Source organism: Parasteatoda tepidariorum, chromosome 7 (genome assembly GCF_982258835.1).
Source record: "Parasteatoda tepidariorum strain Cologne lab strain chromosome 7, Ptep-v5.0, whole genome shotgun sequence".
Lineage (NCBI taxonomy): Eukaryota > Metazoa > Arthropoda > Arachnida > Araneae > Theridiidae > Parasteatoda > Parasteatoda tepidariorum.
Genome location: NC_141761.1, coordinates 113,753,151 through 113,772,555, shown reverse-complemented (window position 1 = coordinate 113,772,555; position 19,405 = coordinate 113,753,151). Strand labels below are relative to the sequence as shown.

General features: G+C 32.9%; 1 protein-coding gene across 4 annotated transcripts in view; it reads left to right on the top strand.

Moving 5' to 3' along the window:
• The window catches only part of LOC107442323 (PDZ and LIM domain protein 7), a 79,622-nt gene extending 63,538 nt beyond the window's left edge, over positions 1-16,084 (top strand). For 2 of the 4 annotated variants that reach the window (XM_087168497.1, XM_087168498.1), the window contains 5 exons: positions 1,420-1,555; positions 8,887-9,073; positions 11,475-11,595; positions 13,031-13,146; positions 14,762-16,084. In XM_087168497.1, coding sequence (XP_087024623.1) covers positions 1,420-1,555; positions 8,887-9,073; positions 11,475-11,595; positions 13,031-13,146; positions 14,762-14,842 — 641 coding nt within the window. In that variant the 3' untranslated portion in view covers positions 14,843-16,084. Of the gene's footprint in view, positions 1-1,107; positions 1,556-8,886; positions 9,074-11,474; positions 11,596-13,030; positions 13,147-14,761 lie in introns of all 4 variants that reach the window. The other 2 variants (XM_087168495.1, XM_087168496.1) reach the window with 1 other exon arrangement.
• Positions 16,085-19,405: the final 3,321 nt, after the last annotated feature.

Here is a 19,405-nt window from a genome sequence, read left to right as displayed (position 1 = left end):
AATATGATGTTGGTCCCTCTTTTGCATCTGCACACTTGAATAGGAATTGACTTCCATCGCAGCTGAAGTGAGTGCGTTGCAGTCTGGCTATGTCGTAATCTAATTCGTCCCAAAGGTATTCTATGAGATTTAGATCAAGACTCTTAGATCAAGACTCTTAGAAGGGCAGTCCAACCCAAGTGTGTGAATGAAGTCTGCTGAAAAAGAAAAATGGGCCTTCCCTGAAATATTGCCATAGAATGTCCACAGACATATCTCAGAATTCATGTTTCCAGCCACAAGATTTAACGAGTCCAAACACCCCCACACTATTATGCTTCCACCATCATAGCAACCGCGTGTTCGCATACTTTTGGCGAGATAGTGTTACAAACACAAGGAAAGAAACTATCCACATTTTTTTTATGTAATTCAGTTTTACAAAATATCTTTATACATATTTTCAAACATTTTTTTATTACATTTTATTACTCTTATATATTCTAATTTATTTTTTAACGCAGGTGGGACGGTGATATCCCTTTTATATATTCTTTTTCTGGTGCTCTAATTACAAGCAAAAAATGTTATGTTATTGGAATTATATTTGTACTAAAATATAAAATGAAAAAAAAAATTCTTGATTCATATGCAAAAATGTATCAATATATTGATTTTGTAATCTAAATTATAAAATTTAAATACTTCAAAGTTTCAGGAATACCTGAATCCTTAAAATTTAAAATTCAGTAACTAAGTTTAATGAACAGAATGAAACAAAAAGCATTCAAAAATCTTAATTTGTTACCGAATAAGCAGAGAAATTCCGTGGAGGAAGCAAAATTCCTTTTTTCTTTTTATGTTTGAAGGGAACCCTTAACCCTTTGATGCACATGGACCGTATTTATATGTATATGCAGGGTGGTGTTTACAGAACACCCTGCATATACCTCCTTCAGATTAGTTTATTCGGTCATCGAGCTTATAGATCACATCATTCAGTTGCTGTTTCTAAAATGACCATGCCTCACTAAAATGATCAATGCCTCACTGAAAACTTTTTTATTTAAAATTATACTTCCAACTTTTATTTCTCTCTTTTCTTTTTCTTTCTTTCTTCTTGTATAGGTCACAAGTTTGTGTGGCCACCTCAAAAGAATGCCCCTGCTGTACCAGCAGATCCTGCACTGACTTCCAATATAACTCCTACAATACCCAGTTACCGTCCACCTCCAGGAACCCAACATGCCGCTTCCGTACCTAAATACCAATCCCCTTTGTCCCCTACCCCTAAAATACCTAGTCCCACCCCACCCTCTTTTACTTCTGGCCCGAAAGTGGCTCCCATGACCAGCCCAAAACCCCGCAATCCCGTTGTTCAGAGCAATAAGGCACAAAGTTGGAATGTAGGCAGCTCATTGACTAGCACTACTACTTCAGATTTTCAATCCGGTGTGGCCATGAATCTCGGAGCCGGTTCCAGGCCAGCACCGAAAAGAGGAAGAGGTCAGATGAAACAACAAGTTGCTGCTGGTGCCAGGATTCCTATTTGCCAAATGTGTGGAACGCCAATTAGGTGAGTAATCAAATCGGCTATTAATTTAGCAGTAAACTATAGGTGATTTTAAGCTCTGTACCCTCTGTGGTTACACTACATTTGAGGGTGTCCCTTGATTCTCGCCAAGTTGTGATCGAGGTTGATCGGCAAGCTGGGCGATGTTGTTTTATTTATGGGAACGTCTATAGTTTTTTTTTTTTTTTTTTTTGGAAACCCAGTCGTGATTCGAGTTGATTTAGATTTCAGCATTATTTTTTAATGTTCAACGCCATCTTCGATTCGTATTTCGCCGCATTTATGTGGCATGGAGGATAACAGATTGTACTCATGGTAAATTTAAACAATATCTAACTGTTATTAGAGAATTCTGTGTACCTAAAAGTGAGAATATGCAAGATAAATAAAGTGAATCGATTTTTTTCCCTTTTTTTCTGTGCTTACTCCATTAATTTTTGCTTCGATTTTATTGAAATTTCATTGTGTTCTGGTCGTTATTCCTGTTTGCACGGTGCTCCGCTCGAACAGGAATGGCGCCAAACAAAAATCGCCAATTTCGCCAAGAGGGCAACCTCAAATATATTTTTACCCCAACTCTGTATAAACCAATACTGAAAAGACTACCGCTGTCAAAAAATACAAAATTAAAAATAACCTCAAATAAAACTCAAAGGGTTTCGAAAAAATTAATAACGAAAACTCTACTATTACGTTTAATAAAAGGGAAAAAATTTTAACTCAAGAACAATATTACAGTATTGCCATTCCAAAGAAAATCTGACACTCATTCAAAAAAACTATTAACATTCCAAAACTATCACCATGGCGATCACAAAACTCTACTCGATCGTTGCCATCTACTAACTGACATATAATAAGTAAATTGTTTTACAAAAAATACAATGCGCATAAGCACATAATATCTTACAACCGCTCACAAGAGATCAAACTACTACCAAAATATTAATGCCGATGATGAAATATCCTCAATCTATCTCAATTTCTGGTAGGTTTTTTTCCCCACTAGGTCACTAGAATACAATTCTCTCTTTTAAGCCTGCTCTGTAATGACTGAAATTATGGCGGGCGAATATTTATAATTTTAGCATGGCCATATGCCATATTATTACCATATAGATGTATTTTCTTTGTATTGCATTTCTGCGATTGTGAAAAACGCGTACATTTAATAGACTCTAATAAATGAGCCTAAAAGTTAATGAAATTTGTTTTAACTCACCCTTTAACGAGTCATTTATTTTTAGAAATTGTAAATTAAAATATTTGGGGGGGGGGAATTCATTGAGCCTATTATATAAAATTAATTTAAATTTTTCTTCCGGGATAGTTGGTTAGCAGGGCGCTGGACTCACGTTCGTGTGAACAGGAGTTCGAATTCAGACGACTGAAGACTCCCCGTGTAGTAAATGGTGACTGGTGCATTTAAATGCGTCGAGTCACTAAGTGCTCCATGTTCGCATAACAAATTATGCCTCTGGGGGTACTGAATAGGAGATGGATCGTTCTCTGGGCTAGGTCAAAATTACGGTATGTGAAGGAATGGATGTATAAATGGGTCCACCTTAGAAACGGATGTGATGTAGTGGTGTGGCAGAAGTCAAATTGTTGACCGTAGATGGCGCCACTGGAAAACAACAACGGTGACACCCCTTGCCTTAATGGCCTTCGACAACACCAACAATTTAAATCTTAACGATATTTTTTGGTGCTAAGTACATTAAGTGTTATTAAAAAAAGTGGGGAGCTTAATAACTTTTATTTATTTTTACTTATAAAATACATTTTATAAATGATACTTACTGCAAAAGGAATTATATATTATATCTTTTGTCTTATGGTTACCAGTTTATAGGACGAAATATAAGGAAAATCAGGCATCTCCAGCCAAATAATAATAAGTGGAACTCTAATAATTAGTAGGATAATTGTAAAAATAGTTTACATTTTCCAGTTTGAGAGCTTTTAAAACTAATAAATTTTATTTGAGAAACTGTTTTGGCAAAATATAGAAAATATTTACCTGATTTTTATTGTGTTACTTATTATTTATTTATTTTGTGAACTTCGCAGCGATTACTTAATGTTGCTTTGAAGCATAAACATTGCAATGCTGCTCTTCTACAAACTATTTTTTTTTCGTTGCTTTTTGTGCTCACTTGCAAATCTAAAAAAAAAATGGAGAATGCGTTTAGAGGTTAGTTAGTGATATCAAGAAAAATTAAGTATGTTCTTTCTTTGTCTTCTATTTTTAATTTATATAATAGTTTTGGTAAGTTTTTGATAATTCGGGAAATACACAACTGGAAAGTCGTTAATACAGAGAGAATTTAGAGAACTTAAAATATTATAACTAAAAATTATATGAAACAGCTAAACAAGATAACTTCAACAATTTAGGAACAGCAGTGGGCATGAACTCAGGTGATTAGAACAATAACCCATTATTTTTGATCAACTTTTTGTAACATGGTAAAGATAAATGTATTTAATTATAGGTGTTGCGTTGAATGGTAAATATAATAAAAATATAACACGACTATTCAGATAAAGACAACAAACAAAAGAACTAGAACTGAAACGTTCTGAAATTAGATAACAGATTGTATTAGTAAGTAAAATTAGTAACAGAGTATATCTTGTATTGTATAGTTTAGAGAGAATTCACGTAACTTTAAAAATATTATAACTAGAAATAATGCAAAACAGCTAAACAAGAAAACATCAACAATTTAAGAACAGCAAGTGGGTATGAATTCAGGTGATTCGGAAACACGACAAATTGTTTTCGACCAATTTTGTGTAACGTGGTAAATATACAGGTATAGGACAAAATAATAGGAACACCTGTGAAAAAATGAAAATATTTTATTAATAAGGAGTTGGACCACCTTTGGCCTGAACGACAGCTTGCATTCGACGTGGGATTGACAAATAAAGGTCTTGAACAAAGTTCATTGGAATTTGCAGCCATTCCTCCTGCAGGGCTGTCTCGAGTTCAGAGAGTGTGCGTGGAGGAGGAAACCGAGCACGGACTTTTTTCTCCAAAAAACCCCACAAAGGCTCAAGGATATTGAGATCAGGGGACTGAGGACACCACGTTAGATGGTCCACTTCATCATTATGCTCATTTAACCATGTTTGAACACAGTGAGACGTGTGAACAGGGGCGTTGTCATCTTGGAACACAGGACGTTCTCCCGGAAAGAGAGTATGAAGCATAGGGTGAAGATGATCTGCAAGAATGCTTCGGTAATGGTCCTCTTTGACCACCCCCTCAAGACAACGAGAGGCCCCAATCCACGGGCAGATATAGCACCCCACACCATCACAGAAACACCTCCATGTTTCACGGTTGAAACCAGGCAGTCTACATGAAATGCTTCTGCTGGCGTTTGCCACACGAACACACGTCCGGTGGTCTGGAATAGTGTAAAAGAGGATTCATCAGACCAGATGACTTGTTCCCATTGCAATTGTGTCAATTTTAGGTGGTCTTGGTACCACTGTAGTCTCTTCAAAGCATTCCGCGCTGAAACTAACGGTTTTGGAATAGCTACTCTGCCATGAATGTTAGCAGCATGCAACTCCCGTTGAATAGTTTTCATGGGTACAGGGTTCTGAAGATGGGTATTCATCTCGGATGTTATCACCGGCAGTATAGTCTTGCGTTTTCGAGCGACTATCCTCTTCAACACCCGTCTATCACGGTCTGACAACTTCGACTTCCTGCAGCTGTTGTGCCTCGCCGAAGACATCTTACCCAACTTTGTGTATGCCGAAAGAGTCCTTCATACAGTGGTCCTTGAAACACCTACAAGGTTCGCTGTTCTGGACACGGGCGCTCCAACCAGGCGAGCTCCGATTATCATGCCTCTTTTAAGGTCAGAGAGGTCGGACATAATCTCGTTTTGCTAGAAACAGATTTTTCTCATGCAAATCTCACACTGCCAAATGCTAGACAGATACCTTGCCTTTCATCACCACTAGGTGGCACATTCTTGCGACACATGCCCGCCCAGTACCGTCTTTACGCATGGGCACACCCGGGCAGTGCCCAGGGGCCCCAGGCACTCGGGGGGCCCTTGAGAATCTTACTTTTTATAAATTGTATTAAAAAAAAGCAACTAAGAATAAACAACTTTGCATTATACAATTTTTAAAATAAATCCCAAATAGCAAAATATGGTTTATTTTAACTCAGCAAAAACCTTTTAATGTAAACCTAAAAAGGTTGGTTATGCGGCTTACGTGTAAATCTTCTAACCTTAAAACGAGATCTGTGGCAATCTGCTCTATTCTACGCACATTACCCTAGTCCAAAACCTTGGAAAACAACCTTCTATATAAAAACCTTAAATCGAGGTTGACTTAGAGTTTTCAAGCGTGAAAAAAATCCTTTAGTAAAGCTAGTCTCAAGGTGAAAATACTCTTAAACCTAGGTAATTATAAGGTTTCTTCTCACAAAGTCTTGCATGCTCAGCTAAAATCCACCTTGTCATGAAATTTTAATGAGCAATGCAGTTTGATCCTATCGTTAGTGTGACGTCAGCTAAACCGTCATTATGGACCTAAGTGACCATTTTACTTAAGTGACAACACTTATTTAGAAAAAAAGTCACACTTTAGAAAACACTTATTTAAAAAATAATTTGTAATCCTTTTAGGATGAAAGGTTTAAAAACTGCAATATTTTTGCCTTATTAAAAAAACGTTTTTAGTACAAACACTTTCGTTCGACAATAAGACGAAAATTCTGACAGAAGGTAGCCGTAAGGTTGCATGCTTTCTGGGATATATGCTAGAGTAAAAAGTGCGAATTTTTTTCCTAAGAATAGTGATTCATTACCATGCAAACACCAATAGTTTGAATATTTTATCACTAGGAAAAATAAAAAGTCAGCCGAAATCTATTTTTCTTCGTTAAAATGAAGTTTTTAGGAGCTCAACTCCCTAAGTGATAATGCCTCTGAATATGCTTGAGATCACCGAAGTCAGCATCACTGGCTACGGTCAGTGTGAGGGTGGTTAACCACTTGGATCAGTCTGCGTAGGGACCGAGGATGTGCGGTATGGGTCTTCGTTAAACTGTTCTACCGTAAAGTGCTCGACTTCGCGTACAGGTCATTGGGCTACCGAAGCGGGAGTGCCATCCCCTCATCAGAGGATCAAAATTGTGATGGCATGTCTTCGGATCATCCTCAGGGTGTTTTCCCAGACCGTCGCCAATAGCCCGTTGTGCAGCTCCAGTGTGACGTAAATGAACTACTACAACAACTAAATATGCTTGACAACCACCAACTCTGTTTAGTATTTACAGGTAATTAAAGTAATAATTGAAAGTGTTTCGAATCATACGACAGCAACTTTTAAACTGGTTACGTCTGATATGCATTGAAAGATGTTTAAATATTAATGTTATAATAACTGACTTTTTAATAGTTTGACGAAACAATTCATACCTTTTAAATTTTTTTAATTGCTATACCCTAGCCGCGATGGCTCAAGGGATAGAGCGTTCGCCTTCCAATGAGGTGAACCGGGTTCGAATTCAATGATGGCTGGTCGATACGAATCTGCATCCGGCTTGCACGGACCACAGTGCTGACGTGAAATATCCTCAATGGCAGACGAATCATGGGTTAGAGTCCCTTTGCCGTCAGACTAACCGTGGGAGGCACTCGTGGTCTTCATCTCCATGTAATGTAAATGCGGGTTAGTTCCACTGAAAAAGTACTCCACGAATGCAAAATTTCTCCCGATGCTTGATACAAGAGATCCTTTGTTTTCTATATTGAGTTCAAAAGTAAAAGGCTACAGAGTTGAACATTAGAAGTCGTAAACCTGAAAATTGGATCGGCTGTTCAATGACGGTTATATTTTATTTTATTTTATAACCGTCGTTGAACAGCCGACCCAATTTCATGGGTTTACGTCTACCAATGTTCAATTCCGCAGCCTTGTAATTTTGAACCAATCCAGAAGACAAGGAAACTCCTGGATCAGTACCCCCAGAGGTATTGATTTGTTGTGGGAACATGGAGGACTTTGTGACTCGACAGACTTAACGTGCATCAGTCACCATTTACTACACGGGGAGTCTTCGGCCGGCGAGGATCGAACCCACGACCTCTTGGATATGGGCCCAGCGCCCTACCGACCAGGCTATCCCGGCCCCCAATGACGGTTATAATAAAAAATGAAAAAATTGTTTAACCCTTGGTCGGGATAGCTTGATTGGTAGGGCACTGGGCCCATGTTCGTGTGTTCGATCTCCGCCGGCCGAAAACTCCCCTTGTAGTAAATGGTGACTGATGCACGTTAAGTCTGTCGAGTCACAAAGTCCTCCATGTTCCCATAACAAGTCATACCTCTGGGGGTACTGATCCAGGAGTTTCCTTGTCTTCTGGATTGGTTCAAACTTACAAGGCTGCGGAATTGAACATTGGTAGACGTAAACCCAAAAATTGGGTCGGCTGTTCAGCGACGGTTACAATATAAAATACAAAAAAAAAAATTATACCCCTATGCTTTTTAATTAACTTATTTTAATTAGCTTCTTCGTTTTGAAAATTACTTACTATTTGAGGATTGCAATTTGTTAGCATCTCATTTTTTTAAGAAAAATTATGCCTAGTTTAAAAATGCTTTATTTTATGTGCATTGAGTTATTGGGGCTATAAAAATGTGTTTAACTTTGTTAAAATTATTGCATATCTTAAAAATGCTTAATTTTATGCATGTGAAGTTTTTTAGTTCTATTTTAAACAGTATGAAATGTAATAGGGACCCAAAACATTTTGTTGCCCGGGGGCCCTGCTTGCCATTAAGACGGCCCTGTGCCCGCCGCTTATTGGACGGTCGAGAACGACTCCATTCTTTCACAGGTATTCCTTGTCCTATACCTGTAAATGTATTTAATTATAGGTGTTGCGTTACATGGTAAATATAATAAAAATATAACGCAACTACTCAGATAAAGGAAACAAATAAACGAACTAAGACTGAAGCGTTCTAAAAATAGATAACAATAGATAACAGATTGTACTAGTAAGTAAAATTAGTATATCTGTATTAGTAAGTAAAACTAGTAACAGTGCAATCTGAATTAGTAACAAAGTATATTAACACTAAAAAGTAGATAACATAGTATTTCATACACTCCTGATTAGCATACGGAAAATTTTTTGAAATACCTTATAAAATTCTATATTCTGATAGAGAATTTACCGTTTTGTAAACAACGTACCGAAAACTAACAACATTTAAATTAAATTTACTTTTGTCATTACTGTTCGGAGAAGTAAATTTCACTCTTGTATTTATTTTTTCAGAGGTCCATTTGTGGTAGCCCTTGGTAAATCATGGTGTCCTGATCACTTTGTTTGTGCCAACAACAGATGCCAAAATTCATTAGTCAACATTGGATTTGTAGAAGATCGTGGTCAGCTTTACTGTGAAAACTGCTATGAAGTTCACTTAGCTCCTATTTGTTCAAAATGTTCCTTAAGAATCAAGGGGGTAAACATTTTACATTAATAATGAGCGATTAAAAAAACTATAATTTTTTTTAAAAAATAATAATGTCATAACATTCAAAAAATACTTGCAAAAAAATAACATAAATAGGCAATTTCATAGAATCAAATTAAACTCTTAACAGACATATGGGTGATTCCTTGCAAACATGACAATTCGGAACAAAAAATGTCTTCAAATTTAAAGTCTACAAAATAATCTAAATTTTTTTAGTATATTTATTTAGTTACATTTGACGCCCGGTGGCTGAGCGGTAGCGCTTCGCGCTGTCATGCCACAGGTCCCTGGTTCGATCCTCGGGCCGGGCAAGGTTGACTCAGCCTTTCATCCCTTTAGTGGGTCGATAAATGAGTACCAAGCATGCTTGGGAACTAAACACTGGGGGTTCCGCGTTCGGCTGACCACCTGACTGGAACATCTGCTCCTGCACCCCAGAGCCCAAGGTCAAGAAAACTGAGATGGGCACAGTAGGCCTTGGCCCTCTTGGGCTGTCGCGCCGCTGAGTTTAGTTTATTTAGTTACATTTATTAATATCTTACAGACAGCAGTGTAGTTTATTGACACTTGCTCGAGAAAAAAAAAAAAAAATAGAAATTCACCAAATTTTGAAAATGACAATATTAGCCTAGAAGTTAAAAAAAAAACAGTCATTTTAAGCTAATAGTAAGTAACTCAACTTAAGCCTTTGTGATAGATGGACTATGAATTGATTAAATTAATTCTTTTATCCACTGTAGAAAGAATCAAAAATGTTTTTGTTGCTGATATGTACAGAATAAAATTGTGTATAATAATCAATCATAAAATAAAAAAAAATAACTTTAATTATAGTATTACAATCTTACATAAACTTGGTATTAGGTTAATATTTGCTTTCGCTCTTTACATTCAACTGTTAAAAACATTTTCTGGTAACTGTGTCAATGTCCTGGCATTCATAAGCTGGGAAAATGATAGCCAGGATAATGACAATTTGCCATTATATAGCATTTAACTTTACTTTAATTTAACACTTCGGCCTAAGATGTTTACATTCCGCAGAAAACAGCAGGATTTCTTGAAATAACTCAAGTAAATCAATGTAGTTTATGTTATTAATGATTTCAAGAAGTCAGGGAAATGACAGCATAAAAACCTACTCACCTTGAAAAAATTTTTTAAATAGGTTTTGAACCAAAAAGTTGGTTCTTTATTCATGCAATAAGACATGTTCAGATAGAATGGTATTCTAATCAATCTATTAACATAAGATATTGATTCCTGGCGCTATCTATTTTGGTTATAAATCGCAAAATAAAAGTAGCCAGGAAAGTGACACATTTTTGTGACAAACAAATTATTGACAGAAAAAATTATTTTCAACAAAGTTTCTGTAAATAATACCCTCTGCATATATTCTAGAAATGCTTACAACGATTGATATTAAAAAAAATAGATATTGAAAAATTTATGGGACGTTTTGAAGCTAGTTATTATTGGAAATATTGTTTGTGACATACCAGGAAAATGACATTTTGGAATTCAATTAAATTTTTAAAATATGCAAAACAGTGTGTGCTAGTACAAGGTCATTTTAAAATAGTAATAACAATGCTATTTATTAAACTTTTTTAGAAAAAAGTTCTTTTAGAAGTATAGTATTAGATCTTGAAGCAAGAGATTGTAAATTGTCATATTTCATGAGAATCACCCCTATATTTCAGAAAAAAATGAACCAAAAATGGAAATTTTTTTTGACTGTCTAATTTTGCTCTTTATATTATTATACAAGTTGGAAAATGGTTTTTTATTAAAGTTTTAAATGCAATAACTACTGTATTTATAATTTTTGGATACACATAAAAATGTTATTGATCACACACACACATCTTATTCAATTAAAGCAAATTAAACACAATTTTGAAGCTAAATATAATATTACTAGTGTAATATAATATAAAAACACAACAATAGGATTCTCAATACATTTATTTTACAAATCTTTTACAGTATGGTATATCCCAAAAACCCTACCAACATTATCCTTTCTCGACTGAAGTCGTAATCGGTGAAAACTAGGACCACTAATGCCATCTATTAAGAAAAAAGTGAATTAAATATCCTAAAGTAGAAACGAACTCTGCTAGGGCTTCATAAAATAGAAACGTTATTTTTTCCAGCTCGGGCATCACAAATACTGCACGCAGTAGTTGCCCGAACTGGATTCGGGTGACACTGGGTTAATATCATCAAAGATTGATCGAAATTATTTTAAACATTCATTTTTAATAATAAGCTGAAAAAATGCTCCAAACTTTTTTAGATAGATAACTTTTTTTTTATCGCCTTTCACATTCTGAAGTTCTTTCGCTGTAATTCTTAAACAGTTTAATTTTTGTTTCAGGATTGTCTAAATGCTCTCGACAAACAATGGCATCCAAATTGTTTTGTGTGCTGTTTCTGTTCAAAACCTTTTGGGAATAGCTCTTTCTACATGGAGGATGGATTACCTTACTGTGAAAAAGGTATTACTTAAAATACCACCCTTAATATATATTTTTAGAATTTTTGTAAAATCAAATCAGGAACAGATTAGGAGTTGCAAGTTAATATTTAAGCGAGGAAATAAAACGCCACCGAAATCGGACGAATCACTTCAGAGGAAAGTGGTACTACTGAAAATATCGGACTTGATTTGATTTTCACTTGATTTTCGGAGGAAACAGAGAGGAATTGCAAAGGAAATTACTAGAAACTCCTTCACCAGGCAGTCAAACTGGTTTTCATGTTTTCACCCTGCCTCCCTCACTGGTGAATCAAAGTATTTCAATAGAGTTTCTGCTTTTGCTTCGACTAATATATTAAAAAAAGTATTAAAAAAAATATTTTTAAGAAAATCGTCAGAATGATTTCTTTTACCTGGAAAAATATTCTTAATTCGCAATTTGCGAAATTCATTTGAAAGATTTCTCGTTCACCTGTAAAAAATTAAGAATTCGACTTAATTTTTTATGATTCGGGAAATTCCAGATTTTAGTCTGATATGGAAAATTTTTGAATAATTTGAGAAATTTCTCATTTTAGTCTAAGAGCACAGTGGCAACTGCGACCGTAGATTTACATTCAAAGATTACAAAGAGGTAACTAAAACAGGAAAATATTCATTAATATTTATCATGAGAGTAAAACCAATTGTTGTTTTTTTTTTTTTCAACTTTTCTTTTGTGTTTACTTCAGTATTTTTGACTGCCCTTCGTGGATTGTGTCGAATCTTTTGTAATAATGCCTGTTAACCGAATGAATGAACGAAATGGGTGATTGCTGACTGTGAATCTCGAAAACCACATAGTCGATTAGGTAAATGCCCGATATATATTAAGTGCCCGGTATGCCCTACATCAATGTTTTTAAAGGTCAAGTGCCCAGTATGCATTTAAACGGTACTGATGTTTCTCCTAATCTGTCCTCAACAGATATTAAAATATCGAATAAATAAATATAAAATCAAAGAATAAATTAATATCAAATCGGATATAACAAATATTTCGGACATAGATCAAGGCGACTTGTTGACATTAAGTTGTGAAGGTCAACATTATCTTGATTTCGGTCATTCATCACGGTTACATACATATAGTGTCGTCACCAATCAAAAACACGAAACTTTCGGAACGGGCAAGGGAGGTGCCAACACCACCTTCCCTAAACTATTATTAGTTAAGTTTATAAGACAATGGTTAAAAAGTAAAGTTAACTATATAAAGCATCTATTTATGCATTACTTTTTATTACATTGATTTATTCATTTTATTATTCTTCAGTTGTTTTTTTTTTCTGAGACAACGCAAATTATATTTTATCCGTACTCGAATTCAAAAAATATTTGTTATTTAAATACGTGTCAACTTATCATTAAATACTTGTCATTCTTTTAATATTTTCTTCTTCTTCTATTTTTAGATTGGAATGAACTATTTACTACGAAGTGTGTGGGTTGTGGTTTCCCAATCGAAGCAGGAGATCGCTGGGTTGAGGCTCTAAACAGCAACTATCACTCACAGTGCTTTAAATGCACAGTAAGTAACGACTTCCACTACAAAAATATAATTCACTAGCAATGTTAACTCGCGATTCTATGTTGGGGTACCTTTTCATAGATGAAGGTTAACACAGACGAACTCTTCTAAATAACTTTACAACGAGGATTCGAATCCTGAAGAGCTTTGACACCAAATTTCCCGTAGCCTGAAAAGTAATTATGTTGTTGTTCATTTACGTCGCACTAGAACTGCACAATAGGCTATTGGCGACGGTCTGGGAAACATCCCTGAGGATGACATGCCATCACAATTTTGATCCTCTGCGAAGGGGATTGCACCCCCGCTTCGGTAGCCCGACGACCTGCACGCAAAGTCGAGCACTTTACGGTAGAACAGTTTAACGAGGACTAATACCACACGCCCTCGAACCCTACGCAGGCTGATCCAAGTGGTCACCCACCCGCACACTGACCGCAGCCAGTGATGCTTGACATCGGTGATCTGCTGGGAACCGTGTCTTAACGATCAGTCCACTGCGAAGTAATTATGAACTAAACAAACTACTTTAATGAGCATACCATTTCTCGTAAGCTGAAAAGTTTGACGAACTTAACAAACTAAGTTCGTGAGAATAAAACAAAACAACGTGAATAAAGCATGTATAAAAGTACAGACAGTTTCTATAAACAGGAACCTTCGTCAGTTATGTTCTATAAACAAAATGTTTTAGTGTTTTTAACACATAAAATAGGGCCTTAACACAAAAATATGCGAATTCAGACCCGCTTCCCTCACCAATATTTTTGGAGGAAAAAAAAAATCAATTTTTGCTTTCATTAATAAATACAGGGAACTAAAACAAAACATAATACACAAGTTCTAAGTTGAAATTTTATTTCTTTTTTATGCGTAAAAAATATTTAATTTACCATCAGTTTACTATCCCAAATTATCTCGGGCAAATGAAAAAATGAAATATTGGTCTTCGTATAGGTTCACAATCTGAAAAATCATCTGCATTTCTTTCGCTCGGGAACGTACTATGTAAATTCAACAACCATCGCATATAATACAATTGCACAAAACACGTCTGCATGTCCCGCAAATATTCCCACACAAAAATGGGCAAACTTCCAATCACTGTAGATTATTTTTTGTTTTGCTTACGGCAGAGTTAAAACAAAACATGTTGACGAATTCTGCTATGCCCGAGTTTACTCGGGATAATAAATATTTGCAATATATACATACCCGAGTTAACTCGGGATAATCAGGGAAGCGGTTAATATTAATATGTGTTGAGAAAGTTTCTTGTTCCGAAACTACATTTCAGTACCTTCATTTGTGTTTCATTCATACGTAGCACAAAGTATACCCTATCCTTATTCGGATACGTTCATGAGCTTTGACATAAAATTTCTCGTAGACTATAATCGAACTAAACAAACTACTCGTTAGTAAGTTTTGAAATACAATTTAATTGTACTCTTAAAAGTAGGATACCAATTCGAATATATTAACAAATCACGTGCAGATCCCAATGTGACAATGTCAATTGGAAATTAACATTTTAATTGTTAATTTAAAAATTAACACTTATATTGTAGGAAAAATTTATAAAAAAAAATAATGATTTTTTTTTTCCTTTCAGAAATGCCTAAGAGGATTAGAAGGACAAAGTTTCTATGCCAAAGGTGGCAAACCATACTGTAAAGCTCATTCTAGGGATTAAATTTTTTTTCAAAGGAACTTCATATTCTAGTCAGGAAGGACTTAAAAAGAATTTTTCAAAATGTGCCTTAAAAAACAAGAATCTGTGCCTATAAACTTAAGGGTCAAAAGTGCAAGCAACATTTTAACTTACAAAGCTTGTGAAGTAATTTCAAGAATGTACAAAGTTATAAACATTTTTAGCTTGTTTTAGAAGAGTCAAGAAAAAAAAAATTTTTAAACTTAAAATTGTTATTCATTAGGATTCGTTTAAGCAAAGAAAATTAAATCCGAAATGGAAAAGTTTTATTTTGAAATAAATGCTTGCAACATATAAAAAAATTTTCAGATAAATTTTTTTTTACTGTTTGCTTTATTGATTTACAATTTTGAATTTATTCAAAAAAAAAAAAAAAAAAACTTATTGCCAGAGTATTTTTAAGTTGTTCTGATTCTTAGACATCTATAATAAAGAGCAACTAGACAATGATCAAATTGGTAATTTATTGTAACAGTTTTAGCTCTGTATAAGTTATATTTTTAATATGTAATTAAAAAAATAGAACAATTTAACTTATGTAAAAATAGTCATTAGCCAATTAAAAACCTACTACACAAATACCTTAATGTATATTTTCAAAATCTTTGTCTGAAATGAAGGAAAAAATATATTTTGGGAATTACAAATAAAAATTTAAAGGCGGGAAAGACAAAGAAGATATCAAAAATTGTCAAATCATTTGAAAAGAAAAATATGAAAAACATCAAAACCTGTCTAATTGCAGCATGAAACTAAAAGCTGTTTCTAATCAATTCCTGTTTCCTCCAACAAACAGGTTTTGACAATACAAGCCTCGTTTTCTTCAACAATGATTCATGATAGTTAATTTCATTTTTTCCCTTGCTTAAATATTAATTTGTAATCCTTAAAGTGCATACTCTGTTTCTGACAAGGAACCAAAAAATATATATTAAGAGTAGTGATTATAAAATAACCTGTAAATGCTTTGATATACCATGGATATAATTTCGAAAATTCTTAACTAATAAATAAAAAGAAATAAGTAGTATTTTTTTCTTTTGCTGCTTTACTGTGATTGTTTTAGCACAATTTGTAATTTGCATGACGTAGATAAGGAGGCAATGCTAATGTTGCAAGGTTAAGTTGACTTTAAAATTTTATTATCTATGTGCAATGCAATATTTTATTGTAGTTTTGTTATGCTTCATTGTTTCAAATAAAAGCATCAAAATTTTTATTTCATTTGTAGTTTAAAAAGCTTTAAGCATTTTACAAATTTTATTTCTTTTGTTAAGTATATATATGCCTACTTACTAATAGTATCTTTTTAATATCCAAAAAATGTGACAAACTACTTTCAATATTTGCACAAATCATGAATTACACCAGAATTTATTATTTTTTTTATTCAAAAAGTGTCTTGATACGTTTTATTTAATTAAAAAAATTCAGGCAAAATCATGAAATTTTAAACTGACATTTTTTATCCATCTAAGAAACTTTTTTGAAAGGAACTATTATGATAGATTATACCAAGAGGCATATTTGAATATAAATAAGATATTTTACAGTGATAGATAATTCCAAAAGATTTTTCTGACTGCGATAGATTTTTGAAGATGATAGATGACATGAAGAAAGAGTTTTGACTAAGATAAATTTTTTCATAAGTTTAATTCAGTTTTATTTATTTATTTTTATTTACTTAATTTTTGGACACAAAAGATTAGCTTTATTTGACCACTTCTTTTAAATAAGCAAACTTCTTTCAGGTGTAGATTTGAAATCAAAGATTCCTAGATGAGTTTGTTATACAACGATGAATAGATGCAAATGTATACAGTAACAATTATATAAAATGAGTTTTTAAGACTTGAATTGAGGCTTTGGAAAGAATAATAGTAAAACTGTTTTTAATGGACTTTTATGATTCATCAGTGTTCTACAATAGATCAATTTTTAAACAAATTTAGTTAATTAAAAAATTAAGTATAATTTCATTAAGTCTAAATTGAAACTAAATAGCTCTTTTTTTTAAAAAAAAAAAATTTGTATAAAATGTGTTTAAAAAATACCTACAACATAATGCAATATTCAAAAACTAAATGACACATCATTATAAACATTAAGAAAGCAAGTCACAAAAATATTTCTTTAATTTTCAATAAGTATAACAAAACATTTAGTCACAAAATGTACAGTGAATTAAGATAATATATAAATAACACATTTTAGAAATTACAATAAAGTTTAGTGCTTTGGAAATTACATTGAAGGCTTATTCCGATTTTAATTAAAACACTTGACACAAAAAGGACAAGGAATTAATGGTCCTACATGCACCAAATGATTTAATGGAAAATTGATTCTATGCTATTATTTGTGCAATAGGCATAAAAAGAGATTGATTAAGCAATACCATTTTCACTAGTTACTTACACAGTAGTATTTAAATAAAGTAGAATAACATAGAATAGTTCTAATTATAGTTTCCAACTACATAAGGCAAGGAGAGATTTACTTAATTCATATGATATGAAAGATAACAAAAATGAATGAATATGATGGGATAAAAAGAATAGTATTTATTGTTAAATATACATCTTTTTTTACCATTAAACCTGATTCTAATTAAAAAGAATTAAACTTATATATTTATTTTTGTTTTAACAGGGTGCGTTGCCAGATTTGTTAACAAAAAATAAGCACTCAAAAAATATTTTTAATTACTTTCCAAAAAAAAATTCTTAATTAAGATATGTGCAGTAATAAAAATTTGTTTAAATCGTTTAAAGTTCTTAATGTATTAACATAAAATCAACAAAACATTTTTAAAAAACTTTACATAATCATGATAAAATAACTAGTTTTGGATAAATATTGCAGAGAGAATCGTGGAAATCATGCTGTTTTTGTAATTTATGATGACAATCGACACACCAAGGAAAAAATCTCATTTTTAAAGATAAAAAATTAAACACTGTTTACAAATCTCGAATAAAAATAAAAAAACCCTTTAAGGGCTCTTAAAATATGTAAATCAAAAATAAGCACCTTTAAGTGCTTTTTAAAAGTGCTATGCACCTTGTTTAATAAGAGGCAATAAACTAATTTACATTAGAGAAACTTGTAGTGTGCATAGTTTTTGATAATTTGATTCATTATAATAACAGCAATAGAAATCACACACTGTTAAAATCTTTTATTTATTTGAAAAAACTAATCTATTTTATAAATCTATACATGGAATCTAATATATATTTTTAGAATCCTTGCTAAAAAAATGGAAGGGAAAAAATTACATACTGAAGTCATAAATAAATCTTTAAAAGACAGAAAAATAAAAACACCATCAGAATCCACAGAAATACTAGTGATGAAGGTTGCATAAAAAGCAAACCAGTTGGTTAGCTTGATGAAATTTGTAGTCTACTTTGCCTCTTGTACCAATCAAACAAGTTCTATTCTCACTTTTCTTAAAAAATTTAGGTTTTGATAGGGTTTACTTTTTCTCCTCAATTATAATTTGTAGTTTTAAATGTCATTTTTTAAAAGGATTTAAAAATATATATTAAATGCAACAATGGTGAAATGTGCTGTCTATTCATTTAGTTAAAAAATTAGGACAACATGAAAGACAATTTTTTGAAAACAAAGCATATTTGTTTTGTTAGAAAAGTAATTTTCCATTCCATTTCTAAGTCCATTTTCTTCAACATGCATTTCAAACTGTGTCCATTTTCATTAACATGTTTGAGCTTTGACCATTTTTTTCAACACACAGTTAGAGCTCTGTCCACTTGCGTACATTTTTAAAAACATGAATTTCAAGCTATGTCCAGATTTATAAATCTAAACCAAGGATATGCTATTAGGATATGCTAATTACTATGGCCGACCCACTTTACAAATTTTTTACTATCTAATAGTTAGTTAAGAAGTCTTATAAATAGAAGTCTTATCAGAAGTCAGTTAGAAGTCTTATCTAAGAGAAGTCTTATTCAATTAAACTGTAATAACAAATGCCAGCTGAAATTTAACAAATTCATAAAAATGACCAAAGCAGAAAGTGTCCACATCCCAGCATATTGTCATGGAAATTTTACTTGCCATAAATAACATAAATTAACATTATTTCATTATATAGTTATTTATGTAGACATTTGATATTTAATTAATTACTTTTTTTTTCAATTTTAGAATTTAGTTAGCAAAATAAAAAGATGTGTTGTTTGAAAAAAAAAGTAACAATTTACCTAGTAAGAGTTGTTTATTTTTCTGGAACGCTTCTAAAAGTCTTGTTGCAAAAAAATAGATATGATTCTCCTTCGGGGGAAATAATGATCTATCAATACATAGGTTAGAAAAAATAAAATACGTAATTTAAAGAGATCAACATCTTTTTTTTTCTTTCCAGAGTCGTTAGATCACTGACATATATTTTTCAAACAACTAAATAATTTAAAATTTTACTTATTTTCGGAAACATCCAAATTTAGTTTTAAGCAAAGCAATTTGTGCTAAATCAAATTTAAATAATTGTTTCTAAGAAAAGACACGTCG